Raw genomic sequence first — 26,007 nt, forward strand, 5'->3', positions numbered from 1 at the left:
TGAACAATATTTGAGGGAAATGGTGATATTGTGTATGTGGACAACGTTTTAGATCTTTGAGTTCATCTCATACAAAATGGGAGCAAAACCAAAAATGTTGCGTTTATATTTTTGTTGAGTGTATATATATATATATATATATATATATATATATATATATATAAAATCATCAAAAAGATAAAAAAAAATGGTTAAAGACTATCCAGCTTATTTTTATGCAAATACTGACAAAATGATGAAAGACACTAATGCTATAGCAAATCATTTCAAGATTATTTTGTCATGTGGAAAAAAAAAATAGCAAATTCAATTGTATCCCCTTAAAATGTGTTCTTTGGACAACAGCAACACATCCAATACATTTCTGGAGTCAGTGTTTATTAAGGAAACACATGAAACTGAAATAATTGACATAGTTCATAAATTACAATGGGAAAAAAACATCAACTGATGGTTAATTTTTTTAAATGTTTATTTGTAATTTGTCATTAATGACAGGAAAATTTCCTTCTAAAATGAAAATAGCTAAAGTGATACCGTTGTTCAAATATAAACGTGTCTTTTCGAAGGATAGGCCAATCTCACTGTTACCACAATTTTCTAAAATTCTGGAAAAGGTATTTGCAAGGAGGTTGTATAGCTAAACATCATATACTTAGTGAACACCAATGTGGATTTAGAAAAAAAATCGTACAATTTCATTGGCTTTAATTGACTTTGTTGAACAAATGACAAATGCTCTTCAGAATAAGAAATACACTGTCGGGATTTTCTTAGTTACAGAAAGCATTTGACCTCATACACCGTGCCTTATTACTGGACAAATTGCCGAAGTATGGTATCAGGGGATTGGTATATGACTGGATAGCGAGTTATTTACACAATAGTTATCAGTATGTCCATTTATGTCGGATAAATTCCGAAATTTTGAAGATCACATGGAGTGTCCCTTGGTCCATTGTTGTTTCTTATATATATTGATATATGTTTCATTTCTAAGTCCCTGACTTTTATTTTGTTGTGCATTTTTAGTAAAACTAAGTGTATTAAATTTGGAAATAAGACCAGGAATTTAAGCAGAAATTTATTATTACATGATACTGAAATTGAACTTCTAACTGAAACAAAATTTCTTGGGGTTTTGACTGATGACAAATTAAGCTGGAAAACACACATTATGTTAACTCTAAAATGTCTAAAGCCATTGCAATCCTTTATAAAGCAAAAGACTTCCTCTCGCAGCATTCATTAACTACGAGGTCTATTATATAATAAACCGACCCTTTTTTTTTTTTTAACTATATGGATTTGAATGACGTGCGATTACACCAATCATGCTTGAACCCTCGTGCGCATGCATGAGTTTTTTCACGCGTGTCGGTGACATCATTTCCCTGTGGGCAGGCCTTGAGTGAGATGTGGTCCCGCCCTCTCGGCTGAATTCCTTTGTTTCACACGCTGCTCGAGACGGCGCGCGTTGCTTTATCAAAATTTTTTCTGGACCTGTGAGGAATATCCGAGTGGACACTATTCGAGAAATTAAGCTGGTTTTCGGTGAAAAGTTTAACAGCTGATGAGAGATTATGGGGTGTTTCTGTCGGTGTAAGGACTTCCCACAGAGCGGAACGTCGTGCAGCGCTTCCAGGCGCCGTCGGCGGCCTGTTTTCAACCTGAAAACATCCTAATTTAAGGCTTAATTCACCCAGGACATCGTGAGAGAACAGAGAAGATTCAGAAGATGCCCGGCTTGAGGACTTTATGCAGACATTCCACTGTTTAAGGACATTTTGTAATGAAAGACGTGCGCGCAAATTCGCCGAGTCGTTTCCGTGACGACTCGGCAAATCTGTGTGCGCCGCGACAGGAAAAACACCTCCGTGTTGAAAACCATTTGTAAAATTCAGGCGGCTTTTGATGGCTTTCAACAAGTGAGTAACTGTGAGAAATTTAACAGCTTGGGCATGTTCCAACTTGCCCGTTAAGGTTTCCAACGGAGGTGTTTTTCCTGTCGCGACCCCCCCGCGGTCGGGTCCGGCCCAACACGCGACTCTGCCCGCACGTTCTTTCATTACAAAATGTCCGTTAACAATGGAATGTCCGAATAAACTCCTCATGCCGACTTCTTCTGAAAGTTCTCTGTTCTCTGACAACTTACTGGGTCAACAGAGCCTGAAATGTGGCTGTTTTCAACTTGAAACGGCGAGACGCTGCCGCCTCGAAGCGCAGATCGCCGTCAGGCGCCGTGGGCCGTCCTTAAAGCGACACTACCAGACCAAAATCTCTCATCAGCCGTTAAAATTTTTACCGAAAACCAGCTGAATTTATCGAATGGTGTCCACTCAGTTGTGCCTTACAGTTTTGAAAAAACTGATCAAACAAAGCAGCAGTCTCTGAGCCATTCCTAAACAATGAAAAAAATCGACGAGAGGGTGGGCCACTCCTCACTCAAAGACTGCCCACAGGCGAATGACGTAACCGACAGGCGTGAAAAAACTCTCGCATGCCCACGAGGGTTCAAGCATGTCTGATGTAATCACACGTGATTCAAATCCATATGGTTTTTGAAAAAAATAATAAGGTCGGATACTTTTCTAATAGACCTTGTATATATAGGATACATATAGGATGGTCGAAGGTACGGCAGTCTGACATTTGATCCCATTGACCTTGACCTTCACCCACTTGACTGACCACTGACTGACCTTGCCAGGGCAACACTGGAATCCACCCACCGGTCTGAAGCATTTGGTCCAAATTGGAGTTGAAAATTACATTTCTTGCCCTTGATTTTTGCCAAAATAGATTCTTTAAAGGCTGTTTTTTGGGGGGTCAACATTCATAGACAGCAGTGGTGGGCACAGTTCAGCTAATCCGATAGCAGATAATTATCGAAGATAATGTTTTTGCTAGCGGATTAGCTTTTCAGATAAGTTTTAAAACCATCATCGGACCATTTATCTTCTGATAAATTTAGTTCAGATAACTCAGTCGATAACATTTTTTTATTTTTTTGCTGGTAAAGTGATCAAAGTCTAACGGTCAAAAACATTTGTAAACCCTAAAATCAATTATTGATGGCAGACTGGCTGTGGCTTGCTGATGACATCATCATTAAGCGTAAAATGTGATTGGCTGGTTGATGCAGGGAGCATTGTGGGTAGTGTAGTTCAGGTTCACTTTGGACATTAGTGTTTCCGTCCCTTGTACCTTGGAAATCTGCTGCAAAACCCATCACACCTTGTGCAAAAATAATTATTTAAATATCTAAAGGACACTGGATTACTTCATCGCATCTAAATACTTCATCTAGCTGGTGCTGTCTGCCATTGGATCCAAAAGAAGAAGAAGTGTTATCTCCTCAACACCAAAAACAAAACAGACTAATTTTAACATTATTTTATTTTCTTTGTGGCTGACTGTATTGCCAAGACTCAGTGGGAGAGAAGAGCTCTCATGGCACAGCTGTGTACAGACTGGGCCGTTTCTTCAGCGTTTAGACCGTTTTGGATCATCTCAGGACGATTATTTTTTCAGATGAATCCCACTGAAACTAACAGGTAAGAATTTATATTTACAACGTGTATTTTACTCTGCCAGTTGATGCAATAATGGGTGTATTTCGGTTGTTTAAGCCACAGGGTTAAAAACTTGTGAAAAAAGCAGCAGCTTTTTAGTTGGTAAATGATGGTGTATCTAATACCGAGATAAACTGGGACTTCTAATACTGTGTTTTACTGCTTTTGATAGATTATGACAGTGTTTGGGGTTTTATCTTTTTATTCATTCATTTTTCATCCATTCTTGTGTGTTTGTGATCCTTGAATTTACCCAGCAGCCCCTGCGGAGCTTAGAGTTAAACTGGTTTATCAGAAGCCAACAGTGTAATCTGATGTGGCCGTGTCTGAATCAGTACTAATAGTTATCGGTTATCAGTTATATCTAATAAAGATACTTTTGCAGTTTATCGGTTTATCATCATAAAAGATAACTTTTCAGTTATCTGATTAATGGTTATCGAAGGTAACTTTTTGGTTAGCTGTGCCCACCACTGATAGACAGGAACTGGAAGGAGTCCAACACACAGGCAGGAAGACATGACCTTAACCCCAGTGATTGACCTTTAGCAAATTTGACCTTGCCTAGACAATGCCAGGACCAACCTCCACATGCACGCCAGGTTTAGTGCAACACAGAGTGAAAAACTTAACACTCGTCCTTTGTAACCCTTTAAGATCAATTCCATGGTTGACCTTCATCCACAGACCAAGTTAATTGGAAATCGTAGTGAGGAGTAGGAGTTGAGACAAATGTGTGATTTGTGTGTTGTGCGCTTCACATCCTCCGTACATGTTTGTGTTTGGCACAGGGCTGTGTTTGATGTTCGCCATGCAGTCAGAACCAGTGTCCCGGAAAACCAGGTGAGGTTTGTGTGTGTGAGACTGAGTGTAGCTGCTAAAGTTGGTTGTGTTGCATGAGCAGGTTTTTGGACTTTGGGTTTAGTAAACACTACTGCAGTACAACATTATTCCACGCAAACAGTCATCATCATCATCACAAACCAACAGTATGTGACCTGCTTAAATTTTTGATAGAAAACCCTGAAGAAAGTTGTTTATGTTTGCATGTTACTCCACAGTGGACCAGTGGGGTTTTTGGTACAATGTAAGGGGACAAAATGACACTTACAATCCAGCCTCAGTGTACCATGGCCTCCAGAAAATGTATGGTGGCCACTCAGAGGCAGGTACGGCTCAATGAAGAATTACACAAGGGCTCAAAATTTTGAAATGCTCCAGTTGTATTGACACATTATTTGTCTGATCATAATGATTCCCAAAAGGTATATCTTGGACTCTCTGACTTAATGGTGACAAAGGTCACTTTTTTCTCCCCGGGTCTGAAATACAGGGGGATGTAGCAATCAGCATGTCTGCCCGTCTGTCAATCATCTGTTTTTGCTTGTTAACGCAATATCTCAAGAACCAGTTGACCACCTAAATTCATATTTAGCATAAGAGTGTACTTGGCTGATCCCGACACCTGTCAGTTATGGTGATCTTGGGGTCAATTTCCAGATCATAGCATAAGGGTGTACGTGGGTGATCCCCGACATTTTGTGTTACTGACTTGTGGGGACCGGGGAGACATGATAATGCTTACATCCTGATGATGCTTCTCCTGATAATGTACAGGGGTCAAAAGGGGCTGTGTGTGTTTCTCCAGGTAAAACTGGAGTTTCATCAGGAAGGGCATGTGACGTAAAACGTGCCAAATACCAATGCGGATCTGGCTGTATCCACTGTGGCAACTCCGAATGCAAAAAAACGGGAGCAGCTGAATGGATATTAACAACATTTTAGTTGAAAGGGTTTGTGTTTCCAAAAAGTTTGCTCTTAGCAGGAAAATGGTGAGAGAGAGACAGAGAGAGGGAGGGAGTGAGAGACAGAGTGAGTGAGAGAGGGAGAAAGCGAGCAAGAGAGGGCTTTTTTGCTGCAACACTAGCTTTAACAATGTAAACATACGAGGTCTATTAGAAAAGGTATCCAACCTTATTATTTTTTTAAAAACCATATGGATTTGAATCACGTGTGATTACATCAGCCAAGCTTGAACCCTCGTGGGCATGCAAGAGTTTTTTCACGCCTGTCGGTGACGTCATTCACCTGTGAGCATGCCTTGTGGGAGGAGTGGTCCAGCCCCTCGTCAGATTTTCATTGTCTGAGAAGTTGCTGAGAGACTGGCGCTGTGCTTCATCAAAATTTTTTCAAAAACTGTGAGGCACATCCAAATGGACACCATTCGAGAAATTCAGCTGGTTTTTGGTGAAAATTTTAACGGCTGATGAGAGATTTTGGATTGTTTCTATCGCTGTAAGGACTTCCCACGGAGCGGGACGTCGCGCAGCGCTCCAAGGTGACATCATCATCCTGTTTCAAGCTGAAAACCTCCAAATATAAGCCTCTGTTGACCCAGGACATCGTGAGAGAACAGAGAACTTTCAGAAGAGGTCGGAATCAGCAGTTTATCCGGACATTCCACTGTTAAAGGAGATTATTTTAATGAAAAAACCTCCGTTGGAAGCCTTAAGGACAAGTTGGAACATGTCCTGCTGTTAAACAATTTCTCAGATACTCACTCAACTGAAAGCCACCAAAAGCCGCCTGGATTTTACAAATGGTTATCAACACGGAGGTGTTTTTCCTGTGGCCGGCGAGCCGACGCGCCAATCCATCCGCACGTCTTTCATTAAAAAAATCTCCTTTAACAGTGGAATGTCCGGATAAAATGCTGATTCTGACCTCTTCTGAAAGTTCTCTGTTCTCTCACGACGTCCTGCGTCAACAGACGTCAACAGTCCACAGTGAAACAGGAAATGTCAGACACTTCCTGGTTCGACACTTTCTGGATTGACAGATGAGATCTCATGGAATCTCGTGGAAACTCAGTGGCAAGTTCACACTGAAACAGGAAGTGTTTGACATTTGTTGAACACTTCCTGGCATGGGTGGAGCTAGAGCGGAGGCCAGGGTTGCACTGGACTTCCCTGAAATCTGATTGGACACAGATGATTGATATGTCATGGTACCGCACATCTGGTTGAAAAGAGTTGCATTTTGAAATCAGTGAGTCACATATTGACTGCTAGGCCCCTCCAGTACAGTAGCTGGTGCAGTGTACCATAAGAAGTTCTAATCCACCTTAGTAGAAGAAGAAAAATGTTTGACTCATGGACTCCAAATGACACCAAAGTTATATTGGTGAGTAAACAACCGTATTTTATGGTAATTTACTCCTCCTCTGTTCTGTATAAAACCTGTGTAACCTCTTAATTCTGCTCTCTGAAGGACTTATTTTTAAATAACCTCTTAATTTTGCTGTCTGAGTGACACACCAGTGACACAATTTTAGATAAATAAATCTAAAGTTATCTTCCTTAAACTCAAACTGAAAGCAAATCTTTACAACTTGATATAAATTAATTAAAAATATAAAATCCAGAGGTCCAGGTTGTTAAAAGCAGCATTTCTCCTTTAATTTGGGTTGTCTTATATTTCCATTTGTCTCCAGTGACTTTTAAAGGAGCAGGCAGCTGTTGATTAAATGACCTCTTAATTTTGCTCTCTGAGTGACACCAGGATGATGCATTTCATTTAAAAATACACATGCCACAGAGTGTTTTCTCAGTTGTACTCAGAAGTCTAGATTTGATGTTTTGGTGAAAGAAACTTTTGTATTTCTTCATAATTGATGTAAATAAAGTCCAATACATATTCAGTGACTTGGAAATGTTCATGTTTCCATCCCCTGACTTGTCTAAAGAAAACAGATTATTATTTACAGATTTTATCAAGTTTTAGAGATTTGCTTTCAGTTTGAGTTTGAGGAAGATAATTTTTGAAATTTATATTCTTTATATATATATATATATATATATATATATATATATATATTATTATTATTTTTTTTTGTATTTCTTGTATTTCAAATGGCATAAACAAATTAAAATGTGTGAAATTCCAAGTGTTCCAATAATTCTGGAGGGCACAGTATCCTAACCTTATGATGAGTGCAAAATGAGTGTGGTATTATTACTGTTTTGTTTAAGAATGTTTAATTTTCACTGTTGCTGCACTTTGCGTCAAATCATAGTCATATTGTATATCAAATTGATATGACAATATTGAGATACGATAATTTGGCCATATTGTGCAGCCCTACTGTCAACTAGCTGAAAAAATTTGACGATTAATTTACTTCTACATTTTTTTTTTTTTAATTGACAGGGGTTAAGAGGGCTGTAATTAGGGGGGTCTGGGGGCTCACAGAGCCATGCTAATGCTCCCCTGAAGCATTTGCTCAGAAAAGTCTTGAGGACCTAAATGAGATGCTGAGAGCTTCGCTTGTTCATGTCTGTGACACCCATATTAATATTAAAGCAAATAGAGCTCTGGTATCGGAATAGTATCAGTATCGGCAGATATCCAAATTCAGTTATCGGGATCGGATCAGAAGTGAAAAATGTGGATCGGTGCATCCGTACTTTTAACTGACCTTAAGTATTTCTCTTTCACTGACATTCCCCTGTGCAGGACTGTTACTGGGCCTTGATTGGACCATTTTTCCCTCTGTTCTCTCCAGATCCGCCCTCACTCTTTGGGGTGCCGTCACGCTGATCTGTGGCGCCTTCATCTTTGGCCAGAGCACCACCATCGCTGTCATGCAGCTCTTGGAACGGATCTGAACCATCACGTAGTGGTGGGATCCAGCTCATGACTTTATCTGACCTGCTGCCATCAGAAATAAATAATCTGGATAAGTTCCAGAACAACCCAGAATGGAAAAATTGCACGACAGATGACTCTGTCTGTTTGACCATCAGCTGTGGAAGCAGACTTCAGCAGAGCGCCCCCTCCCTCTCAGATCCGGTTTTGCTCCTCAGGAATTGTTTTACTGTAGTAGAACTTTTGTCATGTGTGTTATTAAGTGTGATTCCCAAACTTAATGATCCACAGTTACGACACGGACGGTCACCAGAAAGTTCTTCTGATGCTGCAGTCACAGGGTGACAGTACGCGTTAGACGGTAAACCGAAGTTCTGTTTTTGTTTTTTTGTTGTTTTTTAATGAAGGATGATGTAATATTCTGCTGTAGGTGCAGTGGAAACCTAAACATTTTCACTTTTCCCACCTGCTGCCGCAGCAAGAAACAGCTGAATTATGTGCTATACCAGGTTAACGTCATTCCTGCAGACCGTGAAAAAGAACAGTGCATTTCTAAACCAGAAGCCAAGTTTTGGCAAGAACATATTGTACCTCCTTTATTAGAGAAATGTGGATTTTTTTTATTTTTTTTTTAAGAAAAAAATCCAACTGACAGTGACTGATCCAATAAAATACCACACAGTCTTGTAGCTATGGATAATCAGAGTAACCAGTACTAGTTGTCTTTGCCAGGGTTATGTTTGACTGTGATGGAGGGCAAATACCATATTTTCTGGACTAAAATTTTTGCAGGGCCCGCAATTATTTGGAAGCGTTTTATACATGGAAAATATACTGCATTATTATATACATCCACAAGATGCCACTGTCTCCATATGTGACAAGCGGCTGCTGTATGCTGAACTGACTGAAGTAATGTGAATCACACTCCGGAGCAGAAGTACTGCCCCGGTAAGCTGGATGCCATCTGCTGTAAAACAATGAGAACTAGAGCACAGTACTCGTAGAGCGCAAACCTCCGCCAACACAAGTATCAGCTTGAACAAAATTTTACCTTGGGAAAAAAATTTCAACATCAAAGTCCTGAAGAAGTGGCTTTTTATGAGCTAAATTAGATGTGATCGAATGTCAGGAGGATGTATTTACTTCATGTACTTGAATCCAAGTTTTGTTTTTTGTTTTTTTGTTTTTGTGGTCTTGTCAGGTTGTTTGTTTTTGTCAATTTTGGGGGGTTTCTGAATTCTTTTTCAGATAATTTTCACAAAACATTGGTTATCTCTGCTATGCACAATTTGTCATTACTTTTGGAGACTTGGTTTTTGACTGATAACTGGAAGGCAGACAAAAAGGCCCAAAATTGGAACCCCTGTCCAATTTTGGTGGTGTAGGTAAATCCAGAACAGAAAAATGAGAGTAACTGTGGCACTTTTGATTCAGATATAATGAAAAATATACACCAAATGGGCTTTTCAATAATAAATTCACATGTCCACAAAATCCGCAATCCGGATCAAACTTTGTCAGGTGATAGTGAGTGTCAATCTGCACCTCACTTTCAAATATGAGGGTGATTGAGGCACTTTTAAGATATAATTTAAAAATATACATTAAATGGGGTTTCAATGTTGAATTTAAATGGCCACAAAAATCTGTAATCTGGATCAGATCCAGATCAAACTTTTGTCAGTAAAGGATACGATCCCACATATGCTGTCAAATTTGAAATATTCAATCCTTTTGACAAGTATTAATTTTTGAAAATTTGTTCAATGTTAAAGAGAGAGATTTTTCCTGACTTTGCCTTTTGACCTTGAAAATTGAATCAGTTCTTGCCTATCAGGATATGAATCGCAGTAAAAAGTTTATAATATACATAATTCTGGGCTGTTGACAAACAAATGGGCGAAAACAAATTCCTCCCAACTTTATTGAAGGAGGTAATAAGATCTGAATGAGCAGCATGTACCAGCTCTTAGAGAATAAGTGAAGTTAATAAATCATGGTCTCAAACTGAATAGTCACACTCTTGAATAAAGAGGTACTGTATTCTGGACTATACCGCTACTTTTTTACATGCTTTGAACACTGTGGCTTTTACAATGATGTGGCTAATTTATGGATTTTTACAGGCTTTTTCATAAGTTGAAATACATCAGTTGATGCTGTCAGTTGATTTCCTGAAAGCTGCCTCTTCATGCAGTGTAAATTCACACAGTGTAAGATAAAGTCTTACCTGTTCATTTTAGTTAAGAAAAGTCCCTCTCCTGCACTTTTGCGCCAGAGTTGCGCCGTAAGATCAGTTAGCAGAGCAGAGCCTTCTCCCCCCCACGCCACCTTCCACACCGGTTCTCTGTCTTGGCGCAACAAGTCGAAAAAGTCACAGCGCCTCATTAACATCTCATTTATCACAGAGTCCAGCCGATCTGGCTGCACGTGATGAAATCTCAAGAAAAGTTAAATTACTCAGTTCTCCATGTGGAGCAGACACCATGCACGTGTGCTGCAGGACGTGCGCATCAATATTTACATGTAACACTAAGGGGAAAAAATAATTTATGTACGTATTTAATTAAAAGATAAAAACTCTTTCTAACATCTTTCTGTGTAAATATCTCATAACGTAGAGGCCTGCAGCTTATAGAAAAGTACGGCTTCTTTATGTACAATTTTTTTTTTTTTTTTAAATTGGTGGGTGTGGTTAATATTCAGGTGCGCTCTATAGTTCAGAAATTATGGTAATAACCTTAATCTCAGCAGTCGATTTGTTTGCACGTTGAGACAGCTGAAGGACAACAAGGTAGACATCTAGCTAAGGTAAGGGCTAGCTATGCTTTTGAAAACATTGATTTACAAATTTATTTACATTTAGTGAAACACATTCAGGTCAGCTTTGGCTTTTTCATCTGGTCAGTGGTGATGAGAAGCAGTTTAGTCGAGTTCTTTGTGCTTCATTCAATAATCATTTAGCTCGTTACCTGCTGCTTGCTAACAAGGAATTGGCATAAATAAATAATCCTCCTCTTAAATTCATTTTGGTTGTTGTTACATGGAGCAGTAGCACCACATTTCAAAAATAAATGTCTTTTCTGTTTTTGTTTTCCTTTTCATGACATTTTTGGACAGATGCAATAAATACTCCCGTGCGACAAAATATGGTTCAATTTCCTTTGGAGTGGAAATTAAACAGGCCAGCCTGGTTCCATGTTCACCAAACCATGAAATAAATGGTGTAAATTGAGGAACAACACGCAGCATGATTAGACTTCTATTCGAGCTGAAACATCACCGCAGGAAAGCTAAAAAGAACCACACATCCATCAAACTCGATCCAGTAACAGCAAAATTTATTATCACAAAAAGGTTTCAGTTTTGTACTTTATTGAATTGCATCACTACATCATCTAGAATTTCAACAAGATATTCTTTAAAGACCAAATATGGGTTGCATCCCTGCAGTAAGTCTCTACAGTTAATAAGAGAACGCTATTGTACTGAAACATACATTTAGAATGATAATTTCTTTAAACATGACCATAAAGTGGATTTTCATTCTTATATTTTATCTAGTCATACATATATTAAAGAACAGACTCTTTTCGCTCTCTCTTCTTCATAGGAATACTAGGAAATGCACAAAACCCACTGAGGAGTAGCATGACCTAAAAACTACGGCGGCGGAGTTACTGGACGATCTGTTAACATGCACTCAGGTTAGAAAAGAGAAGAAGAGTTTGAGCCTCGATGTTGATGAGTTGGCAGATTCCTGACTGGCTCGGCAACACGGAACAACGCTTCCATTCTTGGCTACTCTGCATCTTTGCGCGTGAATCACTCGCGTTGCCAGAAAGCTTCAATCAAGGCCCGTTTCACGACATGCTAAGGGGTCAGAGGTTAGAAAAAGGTTTCACAGTTTGAGGAACATTCAGGAATGTATCACAGAAAACAGTACTGGTGTGTTTTTTGTTTTTAAATTCGGCATCATATGCACAGAACAAGATTACTCCCAACTGCTGGGCTGCATTCAGCCGGGTGCTCGGGATGGGAAATCTATGGCTACATCGCTGACATGTCTACGTCAATCCACACAATATGGCTTTGTTTCTAATGTAAACTAGCTTAGCCAGTTTGGACTGAAGGGCAGGTTGGTTTATTATTTTAAACCAACTGGATCTAGAGCAGTAGTTGCACGCTGGTCTTTGAGGCGTACCGTAATACGTTTCTGGTCGTGGTCTTAATTCCACGGGTTGCCGCCCTGCTGAATACATCCCAGGATGAGGGACTGGTGCTGGATTGGTTTTTGTGTCAGAGTAACCGGACTGCACACTCGCTGCTGCCACAACACGGCATTCACCTGTGAAAAGAGAACATACGTATACCCAACGATGAGGTGGATGACAAAATGGCATATCTTAAAAAACACGAAAAGGGAATAAGTCAACAAATATCAAACCAATATATACAATTATGTCTAAACACACTCATAAGATACTCTATTTAAAACACAATAATCACTCAGTTTTTACATTGTGCTTTTTTTTGTTTTGTTTTTTTTGATTGGTGGGATCAGTGGAGACGTGTTTGGCAAACTGGATCATCCGTATTAGTCCTTGTTCCACCACAGGACAGACGCTCCTTTCGAACAGGTGAGATTTTTTATCAGAAAAGAACCAACGTTGGTCAGATCACTGACAAATCCAGCAAGTCAATCGGAACCCAGATTTGACTTACAACTTGCACAGAGTCTTGTTAAGCACGTATCCCAGCAGCTCTTGGGTTCAGTTAAGATAAATACCCTGAACACGTTACCAGGTTACCACATTGCCACTTTTTTAAAAGGGTGATCACAATCACATCATTTCTCCAAAATATTTCCAACAATTAGGAAGATCATTCAACCAGAACTAACTGTTCTGACCCTTGTGATACCACTGGCTCAGACTGGTACCAAATGGGATAGGTACTACACTGCAAAATCATACCAAGTATATTGGTACCCCAACGGGCTGGAGGGGTATTGTCATCACATGTGACAATTGTCTATCCCATCAACTTTTTGTTTCCATAGCTGAAGAACTGCTGTTGGTACTGATCTGAAAGTTGGGTCTGGGCTGGGTAGAGGAAGTCACCTGTCAAAATTCAGCTCCGTCACTCAATCAAGATGCTGCTATGGTTCCCACTGAGTGACATCACTCAACCAAGATGGCTGCCATTCTGAATGTCATTTCCAGATGTTAACTAAAGAACCGCTGGAGGATCACTCTGAAGTTTCCATGTTAGGTTTTTGGTGGTTTGAGGAAGATGACGATTGAACACCAGGGCCATTGCTTCCCACCAAGATGGCTGCTGATAGCCATGTTGAATTTTAATATTCCATTTATTAACTCAGAAACGCCACCACGGATCATCACCATTTTTGCTGTGACTGTCCAGGCGAGGTGACGTACCTAAACAAGCCTTCTGGTTTCCAATCCAGACATCCACATCTTCAACTAAAGCCAGGGCTGATCTTAAGTGAAAGAGTCTTAAATCATTTTGTTTGAGTCACATCAGAGATTTAAAAAAAACTGAGTCATCAGCTTTTTAAGCAGTGTTATTGGTAAAAGATGTTCAGAATACTAGTATAAAAGCTTAAATTTCTTTTCTCAGCTGATTTGAAGACTTAATTCTAAGAAATCTTAATTAATTTTCACTTTTTTTCCATTGGCAGATTTTGTTAAACTTGTTATAGGTTAAAACACCTTCTTTTATGTTTAAAAAAAAACTGCCAATGGAAAAAGTAAAATGAACAGTTTCAAAATCTTGCGAGTTAAAAAAAAGTTTAATCTCAAAAGAGATTTTAAAATGTTTCCAAGCTTCTTTCACTTGAGATTTTTAAGATGTATTATATAAAAAGTCATTATATCTCATTGAAATTTACTTGTTAGGTGGGTGCATTTTGTTGTTGTTGTTTTTTAGATAGTTTTAACTAGAAATAAGACAAACATACTTGGTAAGATTTTGCAGTGTGCTCTTAAGTATCGATTGTATGACCCTTAATTTGGTTCGTACCAACATTTGGAGTCCTGTGGAGGATTGAACCTGATCCCTGTAAATACATTGACCACGTCTGATGGTCAAGAGCAGAACTGGATTAATGACACTTTGCAGTCTGTGACTCTTAAACACATCTGGCTAAGTTTTCTAGCCTGTATTTCCATGCTAACCTACATCACAATAAAAACAAAATTACACTTTTGAAAACCTCTTATATCATGTGGTGACATTAAGGCTTCATATTAAATGTCATTCAGGTTTTTGTTACTGTCTAATGGCAACTATTCAAACCAATGAGACGCTGACGTTCTTAAACCATCCACTCATGAAGAAATTTGCACCGTAACGCAAACAGATCAATAAAACAAATCAAACATTTTTATATGTACAGTCTCCAGTGGACAAAGGTAATAATAAAAACCGCGGCCAAATCAGAGCAAACATACAAGACAAGAATGTAAAAACTGTTAGCTGTACAGACACAATGTGGTGCCGCCACTTCCGTTAACAGCCCACTCGTCTAATTTTGAATCAGTCCGTAATGTTAAAGTGATTTGTCCTCACCTCTGAGAAAATCCTAAAACCCGACACTGCTTTGTGAATTACACCCCTCCAAACCCGTCGAGTCAAATCCTCCCCAAAAACAATGCGCAAAATTTGATTGTTCTACAACAGTCGTACATTTGTCATTATTAGTCCGCGTGTAGCTTCAGACTCCACAGCAAACAGAGTTGCACAAAAGTGGAAAAAGTGATCCACTGGGCAAGTTGGTCTTTTAGCTTTACGTGTCACTAGTCTTGAAATCAATTTTTATAAACATCACACAAACCCGCATTTCCACACGCTCAGGTTGCCCGTCATCTTTGTTTTATTTATTGAATTTTTTTTATGTGGTGTTTTTAACAGCCCTTTGAGCCTAATAGCTGAAAAATAAGAAATTCCTGCTGCTCTGCCCCCAGAGGCGCGAGTGTCACCGCTAGCCACTTGCGCTGAAGAAAGTGTGGACGGAAACATTAGAGTTAGCTCAGAGTATTGATTGTTTGTGTTGGGTGTTTTCATCACTACAAAGAGTTTGTCTTCACATATCCCAATAAAAACTTCAGAGTACAATTATTTTGGGAGCTCAAAATTAGAAATCGCAACCTTGAAACATCTGAGAAAATCATAACGCATGCGCTTAGAATCTTAAAAAAAACAAAAAAAAAATTTGCTGCTATGAACATGGTGCTCCGCTGACTGTCAGGACCTTAAACGTCATCTTCACTTGAACTTGTGCTAAATCATAAGGTTTTGAACGTGTTGAAGAAGTCGGATAGTGGATGAGGAAAATGCTCTTTGTCCTAGGATTTGAAGTTGACTAAACTGCTTCCTGTTGCTCCTTTGTGGATTGGAACACATCAAAACCACATTTTCGAAAGTGGCCCAACAATTGAATAAATATTAACTTCCAGAGTTGAGAACTTCTTCTGGTTCAAAGCATCAAGAAAACTAAAGCTCAACATCTACTGATGAAAGTCCAAATCAGTGATGTGCAGATAGAATCTATCTGGTTGGACTTCTGTAAAGTTCTGAGTTTGTTATGGAACCTCCACAGACATTCTTACAGCGTGTCGAGGGTCAGCTACGTCACAGCAGACTGACAGTTTGCAGGTTTTTATTCCAAAGTGGAATCTCGAAGAAGTGGGTAATGACCAAAGTCAAACTGAAACCTGCAGAGTTGTACGTCTTTGGAACCATTAACCTTTGTTACTCTACATGTCCGACCATTAATTAAAAATTACACTTTTTACCCCAATACTAATGAAGACTGCAACAATTAGATGATTTTGTTTGAGATAATTGTTGATAAATCAGTACTCAATGTCAATATTTAAAAAAATAAGCACCATTGAAATATTTGTCGAGCTATGCTTTAACAGAGTATTGAGTTGGCAAGATCATTCTGAATAAACATTGTTAAAAAAATTGTTGAGGAGATGCATGTTTATCTCCATGACTAGCGAAACCTTAAAGGTGGGATCTCTGTTTAATAGGATAATTTATGTAAATTCATCTACTGTTTGTGTTTTACAAAAACTGTTTTTTCATCCTGTAAAGTTTTTTTTTTTTTTTTTTAAAGACTGGAGCGTGTAGATTCTAACGATTACGTTATCGTCACGTAATCCCAGAAAACGTCTGCTTATAATGTCGTTGACAAAATTATACTTTTAATTAGTAATACAATAATAAATGTGGTGTTTCTGAGCAGAAACTCTCCACGAGAGTAGTAGTAGTAGTAGTAGTAGTAGTAGTTGTTGTTGTTCGGGCGTCATGTGTCAGCTCAGTTTACGGATCAGCTGTTAACGCGGAACCAAATCGATAAACGCAAGTACGGAGACTCTAGCCGTTAGTTCTGTCTAGACTTGCCCCTTGGTCTCGCTGTGGTCTGCTGGAAACAGCGACCCAGTTGCATGATGACTATACCGAATCTTCAATATACCCCCTCATTGCAGTCAGTAAACATGTTAGGACCCATTGCGCAAGAGGGCAGGGCTAGAGGGAGGGGCCTGATCATCGAGACTATGGTCTGCCAAAAGTCCTGACTTCCTGTGTTTGTCTGTTGTCTTCAATGTCACTTTCACAATCATAGCACATACGAGGAATGAGCTGCTACAGCAAAACGACAGCTAAACAGATGAGGTATCTAACAAAATAAAATAATAACAATAAATAAAATAAAACAATGCTGCGTTCCCAAATAAGTTTTCTGCTACATGTCAAACTAAACCCATGGACCCGTGCTACAAATCTTACAGTGTCTCAGAGCTACTTAAACCAACCCAAAGTCTTGGAGATGGCGAACGACCACTGCGAGATGCAAATGAGTTCCGGTAACTTCATGTTATAAAAAGCACTGTTTTGTTGGATGTTTCACACCTTTCGTTTTGCACTGTGTAAACATGTACTTACAAAAGAGTTTGGGGGATGTGAGGGTGTGAAGGGGAGGGGTCTGAGGCAGAAGGTGGGAGGGGCTTAAGGAGGTTGTCAGGAGTTTTCGGGAGTCTTGGCGTGTATCTTCCAAACTTCATGCTCAGTCCCTGTTCACGCTGCACCAGGTGGCTGCAAAGACAGAGGAAGACGAGTGAGTGAGAGCGAAACGGAGGACTGGAAACAGGCTGAAGACACCGCGAAGGAGGAATAAAGACGGACATTAACTGAGTGAACAGATGGATGCCAGTGTGAGATGGACTTTTTCAGATCATCTCTGAGTTCAGGTATTGCAGGCGGTGTTACGACACCATCAGACCGCCTGTCACAAAACCCAGAGACAGCAGGGACACGTTTCAGAACTCCAAACGTGGGAAGCTGCTTTTTAAATACCAAAAAGCAGCCACAAGGGCTTCCTATGGCCTCAGACAGTGGACTCATCTCTGTGCTTGTTCTGTTAGACCTCAGTGCTGCTTTTGATACTGTTGACCATAAAATTTTATTACAGAGATTAGAGCATGCCATAGGCATTAAAGGCACTGCGCTGTGGTGGTTTGAATCATATTTATCTAATAGATTACAATTTGTTCATGTAAATGGGTAATCTTCTTCACAGACTAAGGTTAATTATGGAGTTCCACAAGGTTCTGTGCTAGGACCAATTTTATTCACTTTATACATGCTTCCCTTAGGCAGTATTATTAGACAGCATTGCTTAAATTTTCATTGTTACGCAGATGATACCCAGCTTTATCTATCCATGAAGCCAGAGGACACACACCAATTAGCTAAACTGCAGGATTGTCTTACAGACATAAAGACATGGATGACCTCTAATTTCCTGCTTTTAAACTCAGATAAAACTGAAGTTATTGTACTTGGCCCCACAAATCTTAGAAACATGGTGTCTAACCAGATCCTTACTCTTGATGGCATTACCATCAAGAGAAATCTTGATGCTCTGTATCCACCACTCTGCATTTAATCATTAGTGATTGATCTCTGCTCCCCTCCACAGCATGTCTTTTTCCTGGTTCTCTCCCTCAGCCCCAACCAGTCCCAGCAGAAGACTGCCCCTCCCTGAGCCTGGTTCTGCTGGAGGCTTCTTCCTGTTAAAAGGGAGTTTTCCTTCCCACTGTCGCCAAGTGCTTGCTTACAGGGGGTCGTTTTGACCGTTGGGGTTTTTACGTAATTATTGTATGGCCTTGCCTTATAATATAAAGCGCCTTGGGGCAACTGTTTGTTGTGATTTGGCGCTATATAAATAAAATTTATTGATTGATGTCAGGATCCTGCCATACAAGGTACTCACCACACACCAGGAGCAACTAGGGGATTAAGGACCTTGCCCAAGGGCCCTTAGTGATTTTCTGGTCAGGTTGGGATTTGAACCCAGGACCCTCTGGTCTCAAGCCCAACGCTAAACCACTAGAACATCACCTCGCCTAAAGCGCCCAGTTCATACTAGTTTTAGTCCATTAGTTGGGAGTGTTATTAACGCAGGGGTGGTAGCCAAGTGGTTAATGCGCTTGGTTTCAGTGCAGAAGGTTCTGGGTTCAAATGCCACCCCTGCCACATTTCTCCATGTAATGTGGAGTTGCGTCAGGAAGGGCATCCGGCGCAAAACCTGTGCCAATTCAACATGCAGATCCACCTTGGATTTGCTTGTGGCGACCCCGAGTGGCAAGCAAGGGAGCAGCCAAATGGACTTACTTTACTAGTTGGGAGTGTTATGTTGTTGTGATTTGGCGCTATATAAATAAAATTGATTGATTGATTAAATACGACAACGTTAAACGTGATCAGACAGTCGACCCAGAAAGGGACGTTAAGATCAGAATGTCATAAACCATTTTGTCCAAATCATCACTGCTCATTGCCTGAAGTGAGCAAACAACAACTCCACTAACTTGACCTCAGTCCCACCCAAGCATCAAGTTTGATGTATCCGCTATCCTCGCTCCTGCTGATTTTGTGTTACTGGTCATCTCATGTTTTGTAAACGGTGTATCAGGTTTTCTGTCTGGATTTTCCTGTACTATGTGGAAGTAAAGTACTGGTCCAAATCTAAGACAGCAGGGCTTCAATTTGGAAAAATGGTCATCTTCTATTCATGGTCTGGATTTCACACATCATATATATCCTGGTTGGGGCTGAGGGAGAGAATCAGGAAAAAGACATGCTGTGGAGGGGAGCAGAGATCGATCACTAATGATTAAATGCAGAGTGGTGCATACAGAGCAAAAAGAGAAAGAAACACTCAGTGCATCATGGGAACCCCCCAGCAGTCTCAGTCTATAGCAGCATAACTAAGGGACGGTTCAGGGTCACCTGATCCAGCCCTAACTATAAGCTTTTTCAAAAAGGAAAGTTTTAAGCCTAATCTTAAAAGTAGAGAGGGTGTCTGTCTCCCTGATGTGAATTGGGAGCTGGTTCCACAGGAGAGGAGCCTGAAAGCTGAAGGCTCTGCCTCCCATTCTACTCTTACAAACCCTAGGAACTACAAGTAAGCCTGCAGTCTGAGAGCGAAGCGCTCTATTGGAGTGATATGGTACTATGAGGTCCCTAAGATAAGATGGGACCTGATTATTCAAAACCTTATAAGTAAGAAGAAAAATTTTAAATTCTATTCTAGAATTAACAGGAAGCCAATGAAGAGAGGCCAATATGGGTGAGATATGCTCTCTCCTTCTAGTCCCTGTCAGTACTCTAGCTGCAGCATTTGGAATTAACTGAAAGCTTTTCAGGGAACTTTTAGGACAACCTGATAATAATGAATTACAATAGTCCAGCCTAGAAGAAATAAATGCATGAATTAGTTTTTCAGCATCACTCTAAGACAAGACCTTTCTAATTTTAGAGATATTGCGCAAATGCAAAAAAGCAGTCCTACATATTTGTTTAATATGCGCATTGAATGACATATCCTGATCAAAAATGACTCCAAGATTTCTCACAGTATTACTAGAGGTCAGGGTAATGCCATCCAGAGTAAGGATCTGGTTAGACACCATGTTTCTAAGATTTGTGGGGCCAAGTAGAATAACTTCAGTTTTATCTGAGTTTAAAAGCAGGAAATTAGAGGTCATCCATGTCTTTATGTCTGTAAGACAATCCTGCAGTTTAGCTAATTGGTGTGTGTCCTCTGGCTTCATGGATAGATAAAGCTGGGTATCATCTGCGTAACAATGAAAATTTAAGCAATACCGTCTAATAATACTGCCTAAGGGAAGCATGTATAAAGTGAATAAAATTGGTCCTAGCACAGAACCTTGTGGAACTCCATAATTAACCTTAGTCTGTGAAGAAGATTCCCCATTTACATGAACAAATTGTATCTATTAGATAAATATGATTCAAACACCTCAGCGCAGTGCCTTTAATACCTATGGCATGCTCTAATCTCTGTAATAAAATTTTATGGTCAACAGTATCAAAAGCAGCACTGAGGTCTAACAGAACAAGCAGAGATGAGTCCGCTGTCTGAGGCCATAAGAAGATCATTTGTAACCTTCACTAATGCTGTTTCTGTGCTATGATGAATTCTAAACCTTGACTGAAACTCTTCAAATAGACCATTCCTCTGCAGATGATCAGTTAGCTGTTTTACAACTACCCTTTCAAGAATTTTTGAGACAAAAGGAAGGTTGGCGATTGGCCTATAATTAGCTAAGATAGCTGGGTCAAGTGATGGCTTTTTAAGTAGTGGTTTAATTACTGCCACCTTAAAAGTCTGTGGTACATAGCCAACTAATAAAGATAGATTGATCATATTTAAGATCGAAGCATTAAATAATGGTAGGGCTTCCTTGAGCAGCCTGGTAGGAATGGGGTCTAATAGACATGTTGATGGTTTGGATGAAGTAACTAATGAAAATAACTCAGACAGAACAATCTGAGAGAAAGAGTCTAACCAAATACCGGCATCACTGAAAGCAGCCAAAGAGAACGATACGTCTTTGGGATGGTTATGAGTAATTTTTTCTCTAATAGTTAAAATTTTATTAGCAAAGAAAGTCATGAAGTCATTACTAGTTAAAGTTAAAGGAATACTTGGCTCAATAGAGCTCTGACTCTGTCAGCCTGGCTACAGTGCTGAAAAGAAACCTGGGGTTGTTCTTATTTTCTTCAATTAGTGATGAGTAGTAAGATGTCCTAGCTTTACGGAGGGCTTTTTTATGGAGCAACAGACTCTTTTTCCAGGCTAAGTGAAGATCTTCTAAATTAGTGAGACGCCATTTCCTCTCCAACTTACGGGTTATCTGCTTTAAGCTGCGAGTTTGTGAGTTATACCACGGAGTCAGGCACTTCTGATTTAAGGCTCTCTTTTTCAGAGTAGCTACAGCATCCAAAGTTGTCCTCAATGAGGATGTAAAACTATTGATGAGATAATCTATCTCACTCACAGAGTTTAGGTAGCTACTCTGCCCTGTGTTGGTATATGGCATTAGAGAACATAAAGAAGGAATCATATCCTTAAACCTAGTTACAGCGCTTTCTGAAAGACTTCTACTGTAATGAAACTTATTCCCCACTGCTGGGTAGTCCATCAGAGTAAATGTAAATGTTATTAAGAAATGATCAGACAGAAGGGGGTTTTCAGGGAATACTGTTAAGTCTTCAATTTCCATACCATAAGTCAGAACAAGATCTAAAATCGCCCACTATAATTATCTGAGCTAAGCACTAAGTCAGACAAAAGGTCCAAAAATTTACAGAGAAACTCACAGTAACGACGAGGTGGACGATAGATAACAACAAATAAAACTGGTTTTTGGGACTTCCAATTTGGATGGACAAGACTAAGAGTCAAGCTTTCAAATGAATTAAAGCTCTGTCTGGGTTTTTGATTAACTAATAAGCTGGAGTGGAAGATTGCTGCTAATCTTCCGCCTCGGCCCGTGCTACGAGCGTTCTGGCAGTTAGTGTGACTCGGGGGTGTTGACTCATTTAAACTAACATATTCATCATGCTGTAACCAGGTTTCTGTAAGGCAGAATAAATCAATATGTTTATCAATTATTATATCATTTACTAACAGGGACTTAGAAGAGAGAGACCTAATGTTTAATAGACCACATTTAACTGTTTTAGTCTGTGGTGCAGTTTGAAGGTGCTATATTATTTTTTCTTTTTGAATTTTATGCTTAAATAGATTTTTACTGGTTATTGGTCTGGGAGCAGGCACCGTCTCTACGGGGATGGGGTATTGGGGGGATGGCAGGGGGAGAGAAGCTGCAGAGAGGTGTGTAAGACTACAACTCTGCTTCCTGGTCCCAACCCTGGATAGTCATGGTTTGGAGGATTTAAGAAAATTGGCCAGATTTCTAGAAATGAGAGCTGCTCCATCCAAAGTGGGATGGATGCCGTCTCTCCTAACAAGACCAGGTTTCCCCCAGAAGCTTTGCCAATTATCTATGAAGCCCACCTCATTTTTTGGACACCACTCAGACAGCCAGCAATTCAAGGAGAACATACAGCTAAACATGTCACTCCCGGTCCGATTGGGGAGGGACCCAGAGAAAACTACAGAGTCCGACATTGTTTTTGCAAAGTTACACACCGATTCAATATTAATTTTAGTGACCTCCGATTGGCGTAACCGGGTGTCATTACTGCCGACGTGAATTGCAATCTTACCAAATTTACGCTTAGCCTTAGCCAGCAGTTTCAAATTTCCTTCAATGTTGCCTGCTCTGGCCCCCGGAAGACAATTGACTATGGTTGCTGGTGTCGCTAACTTCACATTTCTCAAAACAGAGTCGCCAATAACCAGAGTTTGTTCCTTGGTGGGTGTGTCGCCGAGTGGGGAAAAACGGTTAGAGATGTGAACGGGTTGGCGGTGTACACAGGGCTTCTGTTTAGGACTATGCTTCCTCCTTACAGTCACCCAGTCGGCCTGCTTTCCCGGCTGCTCGGGATCTGCTGGAGGGGAACTAACGGTGGCTAAGCTACCTTGGTCCGCACCGACTACAGGGGCCTGGCTAGCTGTAGGATTTTCCAAGGTGCGGAGCCAAGTCTCCAATTCGCCCAGCCTGGCCTCCAAAGCTACGAATAAGCTACACTTATTACAAGTACCATTACTGCTAAAGGAGGCTGAGGAATAACTAAACATTTCACACCCAGAGCAGAAAAAGTGCGGGAGAGACAGGAGAAGCCGCCATGCTAAACTGGCTAAGAGCTAGTAGCTGCGCTAAGCTAGCGGATTCCTAAAAATACACTAAGTGAATAATGTGTAAATAATTTAGAGGTGATTCAGCAGAGGGAGTGCTTTAGTTAAGGCACGTGAAGATTACACTGGGAAACAAATCGTAATCTAGTTATCTAGATCAGTCTAACTACGCAGATTAAACAGCTAACAGATACAGAAAAACACCGCTGTGCTCCGGAACAGGAAGTGATACAATACCGCAGTGAGAGCCAACCACCAGTAGAGGCAGTAACATGAGTCATAAATAAGGTATCACCACATGTGTAGAACTCAAAAAAAATGATAGGATGAGTTTTCATTAAAAAAAACAACTGCAATGTGGTAAAATGTATTTATAAATATGAAAGAACGGGCTCTTAATAATTATTAACCATTGCATACTGTATTTTTTTTTTCTCTCAAGATTTGTTTTTGCATAAGTTTGAAAAAACAACAGATCATAAGTTTAGGATAAATTACTTATCATGAATTTAGTTTTCCAAGTGGCACTAATGACAACACTCATACTGAACATAATTTAGCTTGCATAGACTGATTTTGGAGATCAAGCAATAATTGCAGATGGGCTTTCTGAGGTCCCAGATAGCTTTTCTATTTCCTTTTCTAACTTTCAGAATTAGTAAATTAGCATATGGTCCATTGATACTTATGTGTAGACACTAGTCCCTAGAGGCAACTATTTTTGGTTTCATATCTGGGTAAATGCAGTCCCAGAAAATTCCGAATGTGACAAACAAGAAACAGGTGTTGTAAACAAGTCAATGCTGCTAAAAATACAAACTTGCAGAAACAAAGATACTATTCTGACATGGTTTTGCACATAAGACTGACATAGCATGTTTCAAGTACACACATATATGTTAGAAGGTGGGGGGACAAACCATATTCTGTCCCCCTGGTTGAAAAGGTGTGGGGGGGCATGTCCCCCCTATCCCTCACCTAATTGTGCCCATGGTTTCAGGCCATCAAAACAAAGTTGCTGTTTTTTTTATTTTTATTTCAAGCTATTTGTAGTAATTTCTGTCATCCCTCAACTGGAAAATCTCTGGGGACCTTTTAGTCATTTACTTGTTCATTGCACCTGTGGCTATGGGCCCATTCACATGATGACATGAAGTGGCAGAGTGTCAAAAATCTTAGTGAAATGCCAGAGTAGACTTGCTCCAGGGGTCCAAATTTCCTGTCTTCAACGCAGGCCAACATACACACATTGTATTGACAACGGTCAATGTTTGGTAACGGCCCACTAACTTACTACTGGGCATAGTTTGACTTTCACCATCAGAGGGCAGGCACTTTGTAACGCATTCTGCGAAGCAGCAGCATAGCTTGGTGAAGCTGATCATCAACTCAACGTTTGACACGTCATCTGACGTAAACTATATGAACGCAACGTAACTGCGATTTTGTTACTTGCTGCTGATGTGTTGTTGAGACAGGCTGAACATATTCCTTCACATTTCTTCATCTCCAAGGGATCCAGAGAGGGTGATGGGTACAGTCAAACCTCCAACGTTGGCTGGTCAATGCGAACAACACAGTAATGGCATACTAGTGAAAGTGATGTCGTGGAGCTCAACTCTTGCCGGTGTTTTAACATGAATGCCGAAGATTTTAAGCATGTTTAAAACTTTTCCAGGACCATGACGAACATCAGCATTACCTGACTGACATCCACTTAGTTCTTGTGGAGTCTGGTAGGGCTGGATAGCGTTAACTTTTCAGCCTCTGTCGGTAAACGCCGGGTTGATCGTCAGAGTGTGCATGGGACATAACAGACTGACTTAAATGACACATTGTTTCATAAACAAATCAAACTGGACTTGGACTGACATTACTTCTCTTTGATTGGTCCAAAAAAAATCACCTGTTTGAGTCAGACCAAACTGGGAAGTCTGATCCAGACAGGATTGGTGTGAAATCTTGAATCACTATGTAATCCTTTATTTTATGCTTCTTCATAAATTCGGCCAATTTGAACAATTTTTTCAATTCATTATGAAAAACACAGTTTATTAAACACTGCAATCTCATTCAGAAAAATCCTGACAGTCGGCACATTGTGTTTGCAGCTGTGACTCGACGGCACTCGTGCGTCATGCGGTGTTCGCTGACTGACCTGGCACAGCAACGGTAGACACGGACTCCGCCTGGCACAGCGTGTCCACCTTCACATGCTGGAAGCTTTTGTTGGGAGCCGACTGGAGGTGCCTGCAAACACACACACACACACACACACACTACTTATGAATCCACTTCTGTGAAGGCGTGCACGTGACCTCGCGTCACTTTACTCATAGCCTTTTCCTGTAAGAGTTGAAATATCAATGGCGTTGAGTTGCTCAGCGGTCCGTCTTCAGGCCGTGGCGCCGTCACTAAATCATGATGATCCGCGGCAGAAGAAGTGCTTTAGCGAGTCTGCAGTGAGCGCACGGCTGAAGAATGATAATTAAATGGAAACACGGGAACTTTTCCAAAAGGTTATGACAGTAATGGAGAAAAGTGGGAACTTTTTATCAGATTCAGTGACATAAAAAAAAAAAAATCAATGCAAACAAGAGAAGTAAGAGTTCA

The 26,007-nt window shown here is 40.2% G+C and overlaps 2 protein-coding genes across 2 annotated transcripts in view; one reads left to right on the forward strand and one right to left on the reverse strand.

The window, feature by feature from the left end:
- slc38a8a (solute carrier family 38 member 8a) overlaps window positions 1-9,128 on the forward strand; it is a 31,166-nt gene extending 22,038 nt beyond the window's left edge. The window contains 2 exon segments of the mRNA XM_034175643.1: window positions 4,367-4,418; window positions 8,140-9,128. Coding sequence (XP_034031534.1) covers window positions 4,367-4,418; window positions 8,140-8,242 — 155 coding nt within the window. The 3' untranslated portion in view covers window positions 8,243-9,128.
- A 7,869-nt stretch (window positions 9,129-16,997) lies between these two features.
- The window catches only part of necab2 (N-terminal EF-hand calcium binding protein 2), a 253,736-nt gene continuing 244,726 nt past the window's right edge, over window positions 16,998-26,007 (reverse strand). Inside the window, 2 exon segments of the mRNA XM_034177269.1 lie at window positions 16,998-17,354; window positions 25,553-25,644. Coding sequence (XP_034033160.1) covers window positions 17,326-17,354; window positions 25,553-25,644 — 121 coding nt within the window. The 3' untranslated portion in view covers window positions 16,998-17,325.

Source organism: Thalassophryne amazonica, chromosome 8, assembly GCF_902500255.1.
Source record: "Thalassophryne amazonica chromosome 8, fThaAma1.1, whole genome shotgun sequence".
Classification (NCBI taxonomy): Eukaryota; Metazoa; Chordata; class Actinopteri; order Batrachoidiformes; family Batrachoididae; genus Thalassophryne; species Thalassophryne amazonica.